Here is a 19,825-nt window from a genome sequence, read left to right as displayed (position 1 = left end):
ATTATATAAATATATAATAGCTATCTTGTTTCATGGGTCATTATAATAAGAAAAGGAGCGGTTGGATAATGATTTTTCTCTCTCAATTTGTTCCGGAAAACAGGCCCAACAGCAGTCCTTATTGATCTCACCGCTATCAAGTGAAGCATCCTGTTCTCTCTCCTCCCTGGAAAGCACCATGAAGTCACAAGATTCCTCATCTTCCTTGCTAGCCAAAATGGCTCTTCCAGAGAGACAATCTTGGCTTGACATAGTTAACACGGAAGAAGTTGATCAGCCTTTATCCTTCTGTGTCCAGATTCATGCTGATGATCATGCAATGGCAGACTGTAGTGAAATGGCAGAAAGTTGGCTTCTCAAATCTAATAATAGATCTCAAAACTCTTTATTACGTGAAAACACAACTTCATCAGACAGCAGCAGGGATCACCTAACTGTGCCAGAAGATTTGATAGGAACAAAGACCGTGTCCAAAGGTGAGCATATTGGAGAGGCATCTCTCTGCAGGACTATACAACATGAATTCTGCATTTTCCTCTTTTCTTTTTAATTTTTCTCTGAATAACTTGCCAGTGGACTGTGACTGATGAGAGAATGTCTGTACAGTGCATTGAGTATATAAACTTCTATCATGGCTGGGTTGTGGGCAGCCAGAGCTAGTGGTCAGAGCTAGTGTCCACAGTCACGAGACAAGAGTCAGGCCAGGTCAGGATACCAGGAGATCAGATGAAGGAGACAAACCTGAGATCAGAACCACAAGTCAGATGCCAGGAGTCAAGCTGAGTTGGAATGCCAGGAAGTCAAGCTGGGGGAGTGGGAGTGGGAAGCACACAGCCCAGAGCAGGGTGGTTCTCAGTTGTTCAGGCAGGGGCTGGGCTTCATGAATCCTGGGTAAGCAGTTGTCAGCAGGCTGCCAAGGGGAGGGTTGGAGTGTGGTTGCTCCTGTGAACCCTGTGGGCCAAGTGGATTATGACATCATTCCCTCTCCCAGGGGTGCTCTCTGGGAGACATGGGTCTAGGTTTCTCAGAGTGGCTCATATGGAAGACCTAAACCAGGGCAGGAGCATGAATTGTCTCAGCTGGCTCTCAAGTGTGTTCCTCTGGGCCGTAACCTTCCTAGTCAATCAGGTACCACATCTTACACTGCTTGACTTTGGAATCAAGGACTTTGTGGACAATATATTCCTCCTGATCTTGTACTTGTACTGGTAGGAGTGACTGGAGTCTATGAGGAAATGTGTTCTCAGTGTAGGGTTTTATGAGTGAGACATTGAATACAAGGTGGACTCAAGGGATTGAGGGAATTAGAGCTCAAAGGATGACCAGATTGATTTGTCACCAAATCTGGTATGGGCCAAGGAACCAGTGGTCTAGTTTCCGATAGTCTTTTTGTCTGTTTATAGAAATTCATAGCTTTTGTCCTACAGAGTAGGTAGAGCCTTATTGCTTATGCTGGTCCATGTGCCTTTTGTAGTCCTCCTTCATCTCTTCTTGGATGTGATACATGTGTTGTACTATGTCCAACGCCAATGAAGGGGGGTGAGGATGTTGATAGTTGTGGGTGAAGTCAGGGGTGGTACCCATAGTTGACAAAGAAGGGGCTGTGGCCTATGGTTGCATGGTCTGCATTATTATACAAGAACTCTGCATATGGTGATAGGGTAGACCAATCATCCTGGTGATTGTTGGTGTTGCATCATAGTTATTGTTCTAGGATCTGGTTGATTCTTTCCATTTGGCCATTTGACTGAGGATGGTAGACAGAGGACAGGTGCACATTGACCCCTAATAGACATAGAGCCTAGTGCAAGAAGCAGGAAGTGAACTGGAGCCACTGGTCAGAGGTGACGTGATCTGGGAGTCCATTAAGATAGACTGCATTGTGGCTGGTGGCTGGTTTCCCCTGCAAAGGGTAAACCACTTCATTTCCTGCTTTGGGCTATTTTGGAAAAGCAATCCACCATTGTCAGAGTGGTCATGAGACCACTGACTTCTGATAGTTTTACCACACAGTCCAAGGAAATGGCCTCTCAGGGTTGAGATGGAGTGTCCAGAGGTCAGAGGAGTCAAGCTAGGGGAGTGGGAGTGGGAAGCACTGGGCCCTATGTCTATTAGGGGTCAGTGTGCACCTGTCCTCTGTCTACCATCCTCAGCCAAATGGCCAAATGGAAAGAATCAACCAGATCCTAGAACAAGAGTTCTATATATAATAACTTGCAGAGTTCTTGTGTAATAATGCAGACCATGCAACAAAGATCCCTATTGTGGCAGTAAGCAACAAAGATCCACATACGGGGCCACTAGAAGTACTGGATGTTAATTGTTGTTGTGTTTTATGTCACCACAAGTGTCCTTCCTGGGTGGAGTCTTGGCACAGTTGAAGAACCACCACTCTTGCAGGTCGAGGGGGAACATAGATGTAGTCCCTGACAAACATGATCCCCTCCTAGGTGTCATGTGTTTCTTGGTCAGTAATGGCCAACTCGTCTGGTGGACCTCCAGAGACAGAGGCAGAGTGGATGAGCATCAGCAGGTCCTGACAGTGGGCCACATGAAGTAAATTATTGAACTTGAGAATGTGGGCTGGTTCTGGACTACGGCCTTGTGAGTTAGAGCCATACCTTTTGGGACAAAGTGTCAGCCTTTCTGTTTCTAGTTCCAGGGAGTTAGGCCAAGGTAAAGTTGAACTGGGAAAAGAACAGGGCCCACTGGAGTTGTCATTGGTTTATGGCCTTGGCCCTGCAGTGTACTTGAGGTTCTCGAGCTCAGTAAATACATGGACCCCTTCCAAGTAGTGACACCACTGTTCAAAGGCAGTGTTAACTGCCAAGAGCTCTTTGTTCAAGATCTGAGTTTTGCTCAGGCAAGGTAAACTTCCTTAAATAGTAGGTGATGGGGTACAGTAATTGCTTGGTTCCATGACTCTGGGAGAGGACCGCTGCAATTGCTCAGAGGTTGCTATTCAAATTTTTGTAGATGTACCTTTTTTGCTTAGTATACACTACAGTAAAAGTTTTTTTCCCCACTTTGAACTTTAGCGTCCAAAAAGTGGGGACCTGCATGATCACTTTTAAACTTAATTACTAGCTTAAATTTGGTACACTGCCACCAGCCAAAAATATAGTGTTTGGCACAATTCCTGTTCCCCCAAAACCTTCCCTGGGGAACCCAAGACCCAAACCCCTTGGGTCTTAAAACAAGGAGAAATAAACCATCCCTCTGTCTTCCCCCCCCAGACTTTCCCCTCCCTGGGTTGTCTTGGGAAGCTACACAGATCCAAACTCCTTAGATCTTAAAACAAAGAGGAACTAACCATTCCCTTCCTTTCCCCCCCACCAATCCCTGGTGAGTTTAGACTCAATCTCTTGGATTCCAAAACAAGGAAAAATCAATCAGGTTCTTAAAAAGAAAGCTTTTAATTAAAGAAAGAAAAGGTAAAAATTCTCTCTGTAAAATCAGAATGGAAAATGCTTACAGGGTACTCAGATTCATATGGCCTAGAGGGACTCCCATCATCCCCCAGCCTGAGATTCAAAGAGAGGTAAAAATCCTTCCAGCAAAAGACACATTTACAAGTTAAGAAAACAAACATAAGACTAATCCGCCTTGCCTGGCTATACTTACAATTTTGAAACATGAAAGACTGATTTAGAAAGATTGGGAACATCTGGCGGTACGTCTGGTCCCTCTTAGCCCCAAGAGCAAACAACGAACAAAACAAACAACACAAATAAAGGCTTCCCTCCACCAAGATTTGAAAGTATCTTGTCCCCCCATTGGTCCTCTGGTCAGGTGTCAGCCAGGTTCACTGAGCTTCTTAACTCTTTACAGGTAAAAGAGACGTTAACCCTTAACCATCTGTTTGACAACTACTGTGATATAATCAGTTGTTTTGACAATTACTTGTATTACTAAGGTTTAGTGTATACAGTAACATTGTAGCCATGTTGGTCTCAGGATATTAAAGAGACAAAGTGAGTGAGGTAATATCTTTTATTGGATCAGCTTGTCTCTTTTTTACCCACAAAAGTTAGTCCAATAAAAGAAATTACCTCAACCACCTTGTCTCTAAGATTTAGCATGATAATGGATAAGCACAAAAATATGTAATAAACTAGGAATACAATTTTTCAGAAGCAGATCTTACTAAGATAGCACAATACCAACCACTAAAAACAATGAAGAAAATCTGTGAACCTTTTGGTATAATTGTCTTGTGAAGTTATAAAGGTCCCATTGGTACACTGGTTTAAAATGGCTGAATGTATTTTGGAGAAAAGTAATGTTTCCTCCTCCTGCATTGTCTAGCTGGCAGCTGTCAAAAAAGGCAAAGTGCTTGTAAACTGATCCCCAGCTATTGATGTTCTGTGATGGAACTCCAGAAATAGATAACTTCAACAGAGTAGTCACTATGGAAACTGAATAACCTCTGTGTTTGCTTGTGTGCATCATAACCCACTACCGAGTAATCCAGTTACATACTGTAAACGTCTTTCTCTCCTTTATTTGGTTGGGAGTGGGAGTGGTGGTGCAGGGGAGGGTAGTGGTGGTGAGTGAAAGCTTTTTATTGTAGCAGATTTGTGGTGGGGGGAGAGTGAAGTCTCAGTGGCAAATAAATTTCATGGTGTTTCAGCTATGAGATTTGAGAAAATCAGGGATTCAGCTTGAGATGAGCATATTGGAAAGAATATAATGCTGGTTCTGAGGTTTATCAAGCAGGACCTCCAGATAGCTAATAAGGATGTGTCTGAACCCTGTGAGTACAGGCAAGCCAGGTGTAAAAATACTCTCTTCAGAGCAAGCAACAACAGAATGAAAGGATTTTAATCAGTAAAACAAATATATCATGGCTTGAAGATTTGTTAATGCAGCGAATATTGGTTCTTCCCTGTACATGTACTGCACGCCTGCTCTTACATACCCCTCTGCCTCTGAGATAGGATGTAAGGGGCAAGGTCCCAGCTTATATTGCTGCTCCTTGAAGGCTCAATACTCCTATTGCCTAATGGCCTGAACCATTGTAACCAGAACAATTATAGAGTTGATGAATATTCTGGCTTTGAAACATCCAGCTCCATGCACACACCTTCCTTTTCACTCTTGAGTGGAGAGAAATAACCTGCCACACAATCTACTTTGAGGCCCTTTGGCAAAGGGCAGTACCAGAGTGGAATTTCTATCATGGTGGCATGTAGGATCTAGGTGAAAGGTTGCCAGAACTGATGATTTTTTTGGTTATCAACAGCTAGGAAAAAGGATCTACATAGGGAAAATCCTGACCTATGGGGAGTATCTCTGACTTTGTAGGACAGGCAATGCAGGAAAGAAGGGGCCTGGTCGGTAAAGGGTTCCATAACCCAAAATGAGACCTTCCAATTGCAAATCCTAACATCAGGTTAGTTGTATAAACACTGTTTCTTTGTCTTCAGCTGAGTTTAGCCTGATGTTTTGCTATTTGCTATTAGGCTTGTGTGCGCCAGGGATGACTATATATGTGAAGAAAAAAACTGGGATAAAAACAGATTTAAACAGTTAGTTACTTTAAACCTGGGGGAATGTTCAAAACTAAACAAGGAATTTTGCTGATATACTGGCAAGAGACAAAGAAACACAGCAACACCAGTTTAAAAAAAAATGTTCTGCTGCAAAGAAAACCAACTGCATAATAATGAGCTGATAAGAATAGGAACAAGCAACAGTAAATTATGAAATACAATCCCAGCTACACCAGCAGAGTCCCTACTATGTGATACACCTTTGGAGATAGAATTCAGTAGACCCAAAAACATACACTGGGTCATAGTAAATATCATGATTAAGAAGTAACGTTACATGGACACAGGAAAACGGAAATGAAACAAATCATTCTCACTTTTTAAAATGGCTATGTCCTTAAGAGAAGCAAAGGATTCAGTTAAATGTTCACACTTGAGTTATTATTCAAATGGAAATGCTGAACATTTTGAGACTTGCACAGCACTTTTAAATATTAGTAGTAGTATTAAATCCACTGCTCTGTATTTTGAGGAAGGTTCAGATATTGTAAAGATGAGTGTGGTACAAAACCCTAGATAAGAGGGAAGAAGGAGGGGACTATTTTCCATAGAGAGATGTAACAGGTTTCTTACCCTGAAATAGGAAGTTGATTCCATCATCTGCTTTTTATAGACATTAGTATTGCAGGATTGTTGCCTGCTGCACGTAAGACAAACGAATCAAAACTCTGTCTGGCATAAAGCAACAGAGAAGTAAACACCAGTCAGTTAAGAATATAAACAAGTATCTGACTACGTGCTCTGTATCCAGGGATTTCTCTTACCTTCTCCCTGGCAGCAAGATACACTCAATAACCAATCCCTATAATTTTTATTTCTTTTGGCAACTGTTGGAACAAATTGCCTGATTATGACCATCACCACAAATAACAACAACAACAAAGAAAGAAAGGAAGCAGAAGATATTGAAACATTGCTACAAGAGAATGGGAACATTTATTTATATTTATATAGGTTTCTTCTACAACAGCAATAACATCCTTCTTCCTGAGGATTTACGGCCAGCTAAGGTTAATGGCCTAAAGCTTAAGGCAAGAAATTCTTCCGGCGAATGGTTCTCATGCTGGTTATTCTGTTGTTTCATTTTAGCCGGTAACATTTGATGATCTGTCACATGCTCATAATTAGAGATGGTGCAAAACTGGTGCCTGTTCTTCAAACTCCTTGAACTTTGGCAGGGGTGGGTCTGTTGGAAGGAATTTGTTAATGAGATCTGTTGAACAGTTCCTGGTTTTCAGAGTTGACATTCTCTTCCCTTGGTTTAACCTATCTCTGCTAATAATGCCATGGGCCAGATTCTCTAGTATGCCTTGACCCCGTTTTCCTGCTCTGACTGTATAAAGGGGTAAGATTCTGACTGTAGCTAACCAACAGAGTTCTCTTGGTGGACTTCTGCTTCAGGAGAGAATCTGGTGCTGCATGTGGAAGGTAGCCCTGTAGGTGGACGTGGCTAACCTTAGCTTTATTTTTATGATAATTCTGATAGATGTAGAAAAGGATCAACATTTTAAAGTGAAGATTTACCTATACATTTTTCAGAACCTTGCAAATGAGCTTTTAACTGTGCAGCTCCTTGTCAGGTCTCAGTTCTTTAGAAATTGATTCAGTTCTGAAACCAAAGTACAAGTGGGGTAAATGGCCTGGTATTTAATGTTTGTAATGACATGTCTTTCCTGTTTCTTCTGTCTCTCCCTTTCACAGAGTTGAGTTTTGCAGCTCTGCATTCACTGGGACTAGTATCAGAGGGGTAGCCGTGTTAGTCTGGATCTGTAAAAGCAGCAAAGAATCCTGTGGCACCTTATAGACTAACAGACGTTAGTTTGGAGCTCATGCTCCAAAACGTCTGTTAGTCTATAAGGTGCCACAGGATTCTTTGCTGGGACTAGTATGTTTACCCTGTGCTTCTAAGTCAATTATTTCCCAGTTTCTTTTGTCTGTGGTTTTGAGGGAGCTGTAATTAACTTCCCAGGGACATCATCAACATCTTTAAACAGGACTTTTTTAAAAAAATGAGCAATAAGATTTTGAGTTCTCTGGTTCCCTCTTAACCACAGGTTCCATGTCTTCTATTACCATAAAAAACAGACAGTAGAATCCCACAGACATACCTGGGAAAGGGGATGAGATATGAGAGACAGAAAGGGAGCCATAAGATGGAGGTGCAGAGTTCTTTTTTTTTTTTTTTTGGCATATCTCCCTCCGATTTCTTTTCTCTTCTGTGAACCTTGACACCAAAATATTTGGTACAGTCACAAGTTGGGGCATTGTGATAGACACAAGCAGGGCTGGATTAACTCTCCTGTGGGCCTGAGGCTATTAGATTTTGTGGGGCCCTGTTCGAGGGGATGCAGGAGCTGGGAGGGAGTTTGGGTGTAGGAGAGGGTGTAGGCTCTGGGGATGGGGGGGTTCTAGGCTGGGGCAGGAGGTGGGGGTTCAGGAGGGCACCAGGGGTCACCCCTTACCTCGGATGGCTCCCAAAGGCAGCCAGCACACCCCTCAGGCAGTGGCTCCTGTGGGGGGGGGTACAGCAGGTCTCTGCGGCATGTCATTGCCCTCAGGCACCACCCCCACAGCTCCCATTGGACACAGTTCCTGGGCAATGGGAGCTGCGGAGTTGGTGCTTGGGGTGGGGACAGTGTGCAGAGACACTGTCATAAACAGATAGCTAAGGGTTAATGTCTCTTTCACCTGAAAAAAAAAAGTAACCTGAAGCACCTGACCAGAGGACCAATCAGGAAACCGGATTTTTTCAACTCTGGGTGGAGGAAAGTTTGTGTCTGAGTTCTTTGTCTGTCTGCCTGCCTCTCTCTCAGCTTTGAGAAGTGATTTCTGTTTCCTGCTTTTTAATCTTCTGTTTCCAAGTTGTGAGTACAGAGATCATAAAAACAATAAGGGTTATTGTTTTTCTTTTGTATTTACATGTTTATAGTTGCTGGAGTGCTTTGATTTGTATTCTTTTTGAATAAGGCTGTTTATTTATATTTCTGTTAAGCAATTCACCCTGTATTTGTCACCTTAATACAGAGAGACCATTTGTATGTACTTTTCTTTCTTTTTTATATAAAGCTTTCTTTTAAGACCTGTTGGAGTTTTTCTTTAGTGAGGAACTCCAGGGAATTGGGTCTGCAGCTCACCAGGGAATTGGTGGGAGGAAGAAGTCAGAGGGAGATCTGTGTGTGTTAGATTTACTAGCCTGCCTTTGCATTCCCTCTGGGTGAAGAGGGAAGTAATTCTGTTTTCCAGGACTGGGAACGGGGAGGATGGAGTCCCTCTGCTTAGATTCACGGAGGTTGCTTCTGTGTAGCTCTCCAGGAGCACCTGGAGGGGGGAAGGGAAAAAGGATTATTTCCCTTTGTTGTGAGACTCAAGGGATTTGGGTCTTGGGGTCCCCAGGGAAGGTTTTTGGGGGGACCAGAGTGCCCCAAAACACTCTAATTTTTTGGGTGGTGGCAGCAGTACCAGGTCCAAGCTGGTAACTAAGCTTGGAGGTTTTCATGCTAACCCCCATATTTTGGACGCTAAGGTCCAAATCTGGGACTAGGTTGTGACAGACACCCGTGTCCCGGGGCTGCAGGAACATGCCAGCCCCTTCCAGGAGCGGCGTGGAGCGAGGGCAGGCAGGAACTGGTGGCAGCTGGGGCCCCAGGCTCTTTTAAATCACCCAGGCCTTGGGGCAATTGTCCCCCTCCCCTGTCGGCGGGCCTGTTGCCTTAGCCTGAGGCCCTGGGCTGCAGCCCCTAAAGCCCTTGCGTTAATCCGGCCCTGGCCAAAAGCAATAGCTGTGCGCAGCAGAGGAGAATGAGGATGCAGCAGATAGATTACTTGGTTTGTCTATCTGACATTATTGTCAAGATGTGTGATCTGGTATTTAGGGGAATGGAGAACAAGTAGTTGAGTGTCACGGTTCTGTTCCCTTTTCTGCCACTTCCTGCCTCTGTAGCAATGGGCAAGTCACAATCTCTTTCAGCTTCAATTTACTCACCTATGTAGCAGACATAATGCCTTCAGAAGTGTTGTGAGGCTTAACATACCAGTGTTTGTAAACTGCTGAGGGATCCTTGCTTGAAAGATGCTGTAAAACTAATCAGTGTGGTATGATTATCAGTAACCTACAATTTAGAAGCCTGTAGCTAATGATGCCAGACAAATGGAAAAGTACATAACAGCTGTATTTCTTCTCTATTAATCTTCACTATTTCACTTTATTCCCAGTCCCTCTGCAGCTCCTGGGAGAAAAATGAGCATGTTTGTATCATTCACTTCTGAACTGAAAAATTTGGATGAGATAAAGAAGTGCTGCAATTGCATTTATATGGCTTAACTTGCATGGTTTAGACAGAATATACATATTCTGAAGGGCAGGGGTAGAGAAAATACTAATTTGTGATGAGTTATGAAATAAGTTGCTAGAGATGCATAACAACTTGACCTGAATTTGGCTAGATGAGCCAGTTGGAAGGATGAAGATCAGAGAGGTTCTAGAGAAAGCTCACCTACCCAAACTCTTCAGCACCTTGCTGCTACAGTAGAACCTCTAGGTTACGAACACCAGAGTTACAAACTGATGGGTCAACCACACACCTCATTTGGAATCAGAAGTACACAATCAGGCAACAGCAAAGACAAGGAAAAAAAAGGCAAATACAATACTGTCTTAAATGTAAACTACTTAAAAAATAAAGGGAAAGTTTAAAAAAAAAAGATTTGCCAAGGTAAGGAAACTGTTTCTGTGCTTGTTTCTTTCAAATTAAGATGGTTAAAAGCAGTATTTTTCTTCTGCATAGTAAAGTTTCAAAGCTGTACTAAGTCAATGTTCAGTTGTAAACTTTTGAAAGGACAACCATAATAATTTGTTCAGAGCTATGAATATTTCAGCGTTACAAACAACCTCCATTCCTGAGGTGTTCATAATTCTGAGGTTCTACTGTACACCTTCAGAACAAACCTCCTTTGGGTGTCCCAATATAGACGACCTATTGGTTTTTCATTCAGACATAGGAGACTGAGTGATGTGTACTCTCTGTATATCCTTTCGCTATCTGACACAAAGTAAACATATTGCAATGGTACAATAATACATCCTAAGGTTGCTCAAGTTTTATATGAACTATTGAATTCACTGGGTCTTAAAACATCTGTTCACAAAGTTCATGAGAATTGGCTTCCTTGTGAGATTTCTTATGCTTCCTGCTTCTGTTTAGAATAGAAATACTGAGTTGCTCTTGTTATATTCTGTATCAGTACTCTGTTTCCAGTCATGGATGGACCAGAAGCACTAAGCTGAAAGATAGAAAATAAGTTGTGACTACATCACATTATTTGAACCAGAGTCACCAACTTTCAGATTTCCCCTGAGGTGCTTGACTCTCACTCCATCCCTTCCCCCAATGCCCCACCCTCACTCCGCCTCTTCCTGTCCCTGCTCCTCCGCCTCCCACCCCAACATCTCCTGCCCGCTACTGAACAGCTGATCAGCAGGGCCCGCTTGTAGGTGCTGAGCACCCACTATTTTTTTTTCGTGGGTGCTCCAGCCCCAGAGCATCCATGGAGTTAGTGCCTATGATCTGAACCTCAGAAAAAGTTCAGTTCCAGGTCAAGTGCTTACTTTATCACAACCGTCCAACCTTAATTTTTTCCCTAATATTTTTATGGAAACAAAACTACAATTAGTGTCATGTTTTCTGATGTGATAAAATGCATGTGAAACACTTCAAAGTTGATAAGCACTGTCCAAGTGCTAAGTATTTTTTATTATCACAAATTGTTTATTGGACTTGTTGAAACACCTAATTGACACATTAAAATGAGGCATTTCAAAGGCATGGACCACATCCGAAAAGTGAATGTCTTGTGGACAACTCCTTTGCTATTTATAGCCACCTGGATCACTTCTCACATTTGCAATTGCATAGCACTGAATATGAAGCATTGAGTAAAACCTTAATCACCACAAAGCATTGGGCTTTCTTCTGGGGAAGGGGACCTTAAAAGGCAGGCTGCTGAGGTCAGAACCACAAGCCAGGCAGGAGTCAAATCTGAAATCTTCTGATCTATAGACAGGCATACTATCTATTGATAACTACAGGATTTGTTTACAAAAGAGAAATATTAGGGAAGTATTTACTTAGTTATTTTTAACTGTTCCGGTGGCAACTCCTCTCCTTGGTTACAGCTCCTGGTTGATGAGCAACTGGAAACAAAGAACATCATGTGACCAATCCACCAGTGCTCCACATACCATGGTCAACAGAGCTCTGTTTTAAACCATTTTCTAAAATTCCATTTAGATTCTACACTGTTGCTACTTTTATTCACCTGAACGAAACTGCTTCAATTTTAATATTCTATGTAAAATCTACTGACTCTGACCCACCTTTTTTTGAAAAAATCTTTAATTCTGCAGTTTTGAAAGGCTTTGGAAGTGGAATTCAAAATTCGGGTCTAGGGTAACCAGATAGCAAGTATGAAAAATTGGGATGGGCACCTATATAAGGCACCTATATAAGACAAAGCCCTGAATATCAGGACTGTCCCTATAAAATTGAGAAATCTGGTCACGCTATTCTGCCTGTCCTTTGAAGTCCTAGTCACTTGGGAGCTACTGTATGGAGTTACTTGGGAGCTGCTATGTGGAGTTTTTGGCCATAAGGAAATCCTCTCTTCTTGTATAATAAGGTTTAAATTGAGAAAATAGACAGGTAGGATGAGAACACAATTTATTGGGCTCCGTGGAATGGTAAATGAATGACATTTAATAGCCTGTGAGATTTAGGAGGTTAGACTAGATGATCTAATGGTCCTTTCTGGCCTTAACCACTCCGAATTGATGCAGTGATTTAATAAATGTGAATTTTCATCAGCTCATTGTCATATAGGTTCTGAGATAAATAGCTGGTTTTGGCCTTCGACCATGTGAGTGTTTTAGTAGCAAGTTGAGAATCTTTCCAATTGGATTGTTTTGTGGAGGTGATGGAAAGGGGAATTGATTAAAAAGAGTTTGAAAATTGTCTGGTCGACCTAGGAATTAGTGCTCTGTGTTGCCACATAGAATACCTGGATGATTATTAATTATTATTATTATTTTGTTGTTATTATTATTATATTTGGTTAAGAATGGTCATTTTGATCTATGAGATGTCAGCATGCAGAAATCAGAAGAGGTGTGTTCATGGATGGCATCTCTCATGCTCCTCAGTGGCCCCTGTAGTGCATTTGTGGTCATTATTGAGTAGCTCCAAAAGAAAGTCTTGTGTAAGAACATAAGAAAGGCCATACTGGGTCAGATCCATCCTCTGTTGCCCATTCCCAGCTCCTAGCAGTCAGAGGTTTAGGGACACTCAGAGCAGGGTGTTGCTTCCCAACCAGTCCTGGCTAATAGCCATTGATGGACGTATCCTCCATGAAATTATCTAGTTCTTTTTTGAAACTTACTCCCTAATTGGTGTGTTTTGGGCTGTGGCATGAAGCTAATAAAATAAAACTCCATTTCTTTTTTGTCTCCTGAGTTGCTTATACACCTTCACTCTGAAATTGTTACCTTCACTCTGAAATTGAATAGCACATTTACAATCCCAAAGCCAATCCTGTCATGAGCAGAAATCAACTTTTGAAACAAATGCAGCTGCTTCTTCCAAAGTAAACAGTGTGAACCAGCAATTTTCAGGAAATATTACTGCCATGTATTATACCTAGCACGTGCATTTTTTTTCTGTTTCCTGTAGCTTGTTAAGTATACAGCAGTTGCTTCCCTGCCCCCCCCCAAATATTGTATCAAAGCCATAAGCTATATTTAGTTTCAGTCAAGGTACAGTCAGTCTGTTTATATTTGCAGAGTAATATCAAAATGCCTGATAACCCACACACACCTTCAGCACTGGAAACACAAATATGTGTAAAGTATCATAAAACTAAAGTTTTCTCACTATAGTTAAAGGGTTTTAAAAAGCATTGTGGGGAGGGGGAAAGAGAGCAACATTTTCTAGACCATGGGAAAGATCTTTTATACTACTTCAACATTTTGTGCCCGAGCCACTTCCCGCTGAAGTCAATGGAAAGATTCCCATTCTTTTCAGTGGATACAGGATGAGGCCTTTAGACATTATGGTCATGGGTGCTATAGGAAAACCTTACAAAGATATTCTTAGGATCAAATCTTGGCTCTTAGCCTACTCTATGATTCTTTGATCTCCCTTAGTGCTGCTCTCTAATGGCAAGTGTCACTTGAGAACCTGTACGACATAGGCATATAAAAGAAGCTTGTGACACAGTGGTGGCTTCCATTTACCTTTTCCTTAAAATATTTACTGTGGAGAGCCAAGAAGATGGCTCTGGGCAGTATTAATTATCCTTTCCTTGGAGAGGTTAGGGCAGTCATAATGTGAAGGCTTTTTTGTATAAAGGAGAGTGTGTGTGTGTGTGTGTGTGTTGTGGGGAGTGGGGGGAAGATGGGTGGGACCTGTTCCTTCAGACAAGAAAAGACAGTTTGGTAGGATGAAAGGAAAGGATTAATTTCACTTTTTAATTTACTTCAGTTTATAAAATATTCTGATCAACAAAATTCAGTTGGCACATAGGTGGCCATTTTTTTTTAAAAAAAAGCAGTGAAATAAAGTTGAATGTTATACCATTGCCAGCTAAAGGACCCAATATCATCGAAAGAAACAATAAACTCAGGCCTTTTTCCTGAGAGATTATGTGGGCTAGATGAACCTAAACTGCATAGCTTGTAGTATGAGCCGATGACCAAAAATCTCTGGCCTTGTCAAACCAGCAGCAAAATGAGTTCTACAGTCAAGATTCCCATATGGAAAATGCCTTTTTACTAGGGCTGTCAAGTGCAAAAATTAATCGAGATTAATCCCACGATTAAAAAAATTAATCACGTGATTAAATTTTTTTTGTGATTAATCACACTGTTAAACAATAATAGAATACCATTTATATAAATATTTTTGAATGTTTTCCACATTTCAAATGTATTGATTTCAATTATAACACAGAATACAAAGTGTACCTTGCTCACTTAATATTTATTTTTTATTATAAATATTTGCAGTATAAAAATAAAAGAAATAGTATCTTTCAATTCACTTAATACAAGTAATGGTAATTACTAATGGTAATCTCTTTATAATGAAAGCTGAACTTACAAATGTAGAGTTATGTACAAAAAATAACTGCATTCAAAAATAAAACAATGTAAAACTTTACAGCCTATAAGTCCACTTAGTCCTACTTCTTGTTCAGCCAGTCGCTCAGACAAACAAGTTTGTTTACATTTGCAGGAGATAAAGCTGCCCACGTCTTGTTTACAATGTCACCTGAAAGTGAGAACAGGCATTCGCTTGACACTGATGTAGCCGGCACTGCAAGATATTTACGTGCCAAATGCGCTAAAGATTCATATGTCCCTTCATGCTTCAACCATCATTCCAGAGGACATGAGTCCATGTTGATGATGGGTTCTTCTCTAGAAATATCCAAAGCAGTGCAGACCAACACATGTTCATTTTCATCATCTGAGTCAGATGTCACCAACAGAAGGCTGATTTTCTTTTTTGGTGGTTCGGGTTCTGTAGTTTCTGTATTAGAGTGTTGCTATTTTAAGACTTCTGAAAACATGCTCCACACCCCGTCCCTCTCAGATTTTGGAAGGCACTTCAGATTCTTTAATTTGGATCAAGTTCTATAGCTATCTTTAGAAATCTCACATTGGTACCTTCTTTGCGTTTTGTCAAATTGCAGTGAAAGTGTTCTTAAAATGAACAACATGCTGGTTCATCATCCAAGACTGCTATAACATGAAATATATTGCGGAATGTGGGTAAAACATAGAGCAGGAGACATACCATTCTCCCCCGAGGAGTTCAGACACAAATTTAATTAATGCATTCTTTTTTTAACAAGCGTCATCAACATGGAAGCATGTCCTCTGGAATGGTGGCCAAAGCATGAAGGGGCATACAAATGTTTAGCATATCTGGCATGTAAATACCTTGCAATGCCAACTATGTTCTCATTTTCAGGTGATATTGAAAATAAGAATCAGGCAGCATTATATCACGTAAATGTAAACAAACTTGTTTCTCTTAGCGATTGGCTGCACAAGAAGTAGGACTGAGTGGACTTGTAGGCATTAAAGTTTTACATTGCTTTGAGTGCAGTTATGTAACAAAATTTGTAAATTGTGCTTTCACGGTAAAAAGATTGCACTACAATACTTGTATGAGGTGAATTGAAAAATACTGTTTCTTTCATCATTTTTACAGTGCAAATATTTGTAATAAAAATAATATGAAGTGAGCACTGTACACTTTGTATTCTCTGTTGTAACTGAAATGAATATATCTGAAAATGTAGAAAAACATCCAAAATATTTAGTAAATTTCAATTGGTATTCTATTGTTTAACTGTGCGATTAAAACTGTGATTAGTCATGATTAATTTTTTAATTGCGATTAATTTTTTTGAGTTAATTGCATGAGTTAACTGTGATTAAGTGACAGTCTTGCTTTTTACTAACCTTCAGTCATCTAAACCTGGCACATATTAATTGCTGAGCCTTCATATTAAATAGTGTCTTTAAAAATTTGCCTTTTATCCAGGGCTGCTTTTGTCCTATCTTTCTGCTTAATTCCCAGCTGTTCTCTCCTTCTCCCAAAGGTCCCCATCTAGAGGAGATGGTGCTGCAACTAGGAAGCTGTCAGACTGAAAAGAATAATTGAAACAGTCTTAAACAAGGATTCATTGTGAAAGTTCCATGAGGAATTCTGTGCCACAGTCAGTGTATGACATTTGGCAACTATATGTAATGTAACCATATGTCCTAGTTGTTCATACATAGTCCCAGCATCTCAGAAACTTCTTTTGTGACTCCTGAAATGTCCTGGTTTTTTATTCCCTCAATCAAAATATTTTTGCTTGAGTGTTTAAAAACTACAGAACGTTAGTTCAAGATATGCTGCTGTACCAAACAGAATTTGCTCTGTTTTTTCTAGAAACAGAGACCGACCAGTGGAACATGTGTTCAAGGTGATGAACAGTGTTTGGAGTGAAGGGAAAAGCTGAATGAGACTCTATCAAAGTTTCTTTTTGCTCAAAGTGAATGTTGCTAGCACTTGTTCAGAGTTACATACTAAAGACATTCAGAACACAAAATAACCCGTCACTTCAAGAAATAGACTTGTCACTGTTGAGATAGAAGCTGGAAGTATCAATATCAGCACTTACTTTTTTTTTTGTCATATGTATGTTACTGAAAAATTGTCATCTGTTTTTATTTTGAAAATATAGTTACTTTAACTTTGTTAAAATCCTTTAAATTGAATCCAGAATCACTGTAACTTGCTGTCACAGTCACATTCTTATTTATTATTATTCTTTTCTTTATAGAACAGGCCAAATGCTCCGAAGATGAAATGGAGCGACTTTACAAGTCATTAGAACAAGCAAGTTTGTCTCCCATCGGGGACCGTCGACCTTCAACCAAAAAAGAGCTCAGAAAGTCCTTCGCCAAACGGAGCAAAAACCCCTCCATGAATGAGAAACTCCACCAAATCCGAATGCTGAATAGCACATTAAAGGTGAGGTGTTACGAGGGGTAAAGTTCCAGCCTAAAAAGAGGAAAAACAGTTTGAATTGAAAAAGAAACAATCCTAAACTTCACTCAAATCTCAAAGTGAATGTTGTTCAGTTTAGTCTTTGAAATAATGTTTCATTTTCTCCTACCTCTATGTTTTGTGGCTGTATTTGAAAGTGGAAACAATAGTTCAGTTCTTGCTGTAGTTCCAGTCTGATTGGAGAAGGTGTTAGGAATTTATAAGAGATCATACTGTAGTCAGTTGTAAAATTCACACTCTCAGTGGGTGTTTGGTGAGTGCACTGAATGAGGCAGCCTCAAAGGAGGGAGAGCAGAAAAAGTACACTGATGGTAATGGACAAACAAATGATCCTTAGCCAAGAAAGTTTTCCTTAAGGGATTACTGCAGAATGCACAGGATGTGCTAAAGCTATTTTAAGGGCCTCCTGGAACTAAAATAGTTTTAATAACACAGGCATCCTGCTTTCATGTTAGAATCTTGCCATGGGCAGTGGATGAGAGGGTTTCTCAGACCATTCCCTGGAGGGTCTGAGAAATAGACTCTGCGATGCTCTGATGGATAGGAAACACTTGGAGCCTCATTTATGTCTCATGGAATTTCTAGTCCTGTTTCTGGGTGCTACTGGAAGAGAGAGAGAGAAAAAAAACTTATTAATATAAAATTAAATTGTAAATAGAGAGATTTGAAGGAACATTAAAAAAATTGCCTTCCTCAACCTCTTGCTTGTCACTAGAAGTTAGAACCAAGTATTTTATCTCAAATGTTTTTACTTAGCTTTAAGTCATGTCTACTCTGGAGAAATTTATAAAGAGATTTCTCACTGGTACTAATGCCAAATTTGCTGTTCTGAGACGGATAATAATCCATTCTTCTATAGCATCTGCTGTCTGAGGATCTCATAATTAATGAAGTAAGCCCCTCCCACACACTTGTAAGATAGATAAATAGTATCCACATTTTACAGATGAGGAAACCAAGAGACAGAAAAACGTTACACGGCTTTTCCAGTGTAATGTGTATCACCAGTAAAGGAAAGAACAGAACCGCTTAGTGCTAGGTGGATTGGTAGCTCACATGTTAGTGTTAAATCTTCAGATTGGGATAATGGTGAGTTGGGGATAAAAGCTTTAGTGCTATTAGAGTTTTTAGAGTTATTTCCTAAAGGGATTCACATCCCTCTGGGAAAAGAAATGAATAAATTATGGACCTGAGAGTGGATAGCACTCTTTATAACTTCAGACTTTTTTTTGTTTTGATCTAACACTAGTTGAGTATGGAAAGGTCATTTTCTTGGTTACTTTTCTTAATGCAGAAAATATGAGTTCTGCTATATTCAAACCAGGAGGTTGGAGTGTCGACAAAATAAATATAGCATTAGAGAATTTCACACGGAGACAAATAGAATTCTTTAAGCAATGGTGTTTACATTAGCTAGTGTGAAAGGCACATTCTCATAGTAAGGAAAATGCCAAACTGTGCATCAGTAGAAAAGTATGCTTTTAAAGTAATTTCTTTTTAATATTCTATGAAGCAGGACATAATTAACCCTGCATGATCTATTGGAATTACAGAACTCAGGGGAGTCTTACATCTGATCCATATTTGCTGTGCTTTGACTAAACCTTTATGTGCTTAAAGCAGAGTGATTTATGAACATACCGAAGCTGACTGGGATTCTTAGTTTGGACTTGCTACTCCACATCTCTAACAGTGAATCATTGCTGCTGCCACAGTATATCATTAGCAAAACATATTTCAGATGGCTAGGAAGAGAGGGAAGCTGTGTGCAGTGTGTTTCACATGCTAAATGAATGGGGGAAGTTAGTCTTTTCTCCAGAGATATGGAAGAAAGATCCACAAAATAAGAAAATTTCCCCATTGGGAAAAAATATCCCCTCTTCTACGTTACCAGCACCTGTCTTTATTTCTCTATCCCCTGTGCCTTTTGCTGTCCTCTTATAAAGGTTGCCAGCTAGACATAGGGTTGAACCTGAGTAATCTGCCCTTTTTAGTAAGCTGTCCCGCTCCAGTTGGTTCAAGAAGCACAGATCACAGAGGTCAGGCCTTCCGGGAAAGCTGTTGAGGCTATGAGTCAGGACCACTTCTGTGCATAATTCTTGGGGTCAAGAAAGCTCTGGACCCACCAGGGGCGGCTCCAGGCACCAGCATGCCAAGCGCGTGCTTGGGGCGGCAGGCAGGTTGCCTTTGGCGGCATGCCTGTGGAGAGTTCGCTGGTCCCGCAGCTTCAGCGGACCTCCCGCAGGTGTGCCACCAAATCCGTGGAACCAGGGACCTCCCACAGGCAAGCGGCCGAGGGCAGCCTGCCTGCCATGCTTGGGGCAGCAAAATACCTAGAGCCGCCCCTGGGGCCCACTTACCTGCTTTTATTTCCCCCTACTCTGTCTCATCCTCCTAGCTCTGACCTGGAAACCTTCTCTGTTTTACTTTTGCCTCTCTTCTGTAATGACCCTTGCCTGAGGCTGATGAGAGGTGCTTCACATAGGCCAATGGAGGGATCTGCTGCCTCACATACATTGTTTTTATTATTTTTTTCTATCCAGAATGGGTGTTTGCTTATCCCTTCTTATTATAATGCTAAAATTCCATCTCGTGCAGAGGCCTGCTTCGAGCATATGCCAGAGAGAATTGGCCACTTATGCAGTTAATTTG

The 19,825-nt window shown here is 40.9% G+C and overlaps 1 protein-coding gene across 5 annotated transcripts in view; it reads left to right on the top strand.

Moving 5' to 3' along the window:
- The window catches only part of IPCEF1 (interaction protein for cytohesin exchange factors 1), a 102,130-nt gene that overhangs the window by 67,684 nt on the left and 14,621 nt on the right, over positions 1-19,825 (top strand). For all 5 annotated transcript variants that reach the window (XR_003999640.1, XR_003999639.1, XM_030556617.1 and 2 more), the window contains 2 exons: positions 104-476; positions 16,947-17,137. Coding sequence is in view for 3 of the 5 variants with exons in the window: in XM_030556617.1 (XP_030412477.1) it covers positions 104-476; positions 16,947-17,137 (564 nt within the window). In the remaining 2 variants the exon portion in view is untranslated. The remainder of the gene's footprint in view (positions 1-103; positions 477-16,946; positions 17,138-19,825) is intronic.

Source organism: Gopherus evgoodei, chromosome 3 (genome assembly GCF_007399415.2).
Source record: "Gopherus evgoodei ecotype Sinaloan lineage chromosome 3, rGopEvg1_v1.p, whole genome shotgun sequence".
NCBI classification, from domain to species: Eukaryota; Metazoa; Chordata; order Testudines; family Testudinidae; genus Gopherus; species Gopherus evgoodei.
This window is presented reverse-complemented; position numbering and strand designations above follow the sequence as displayed.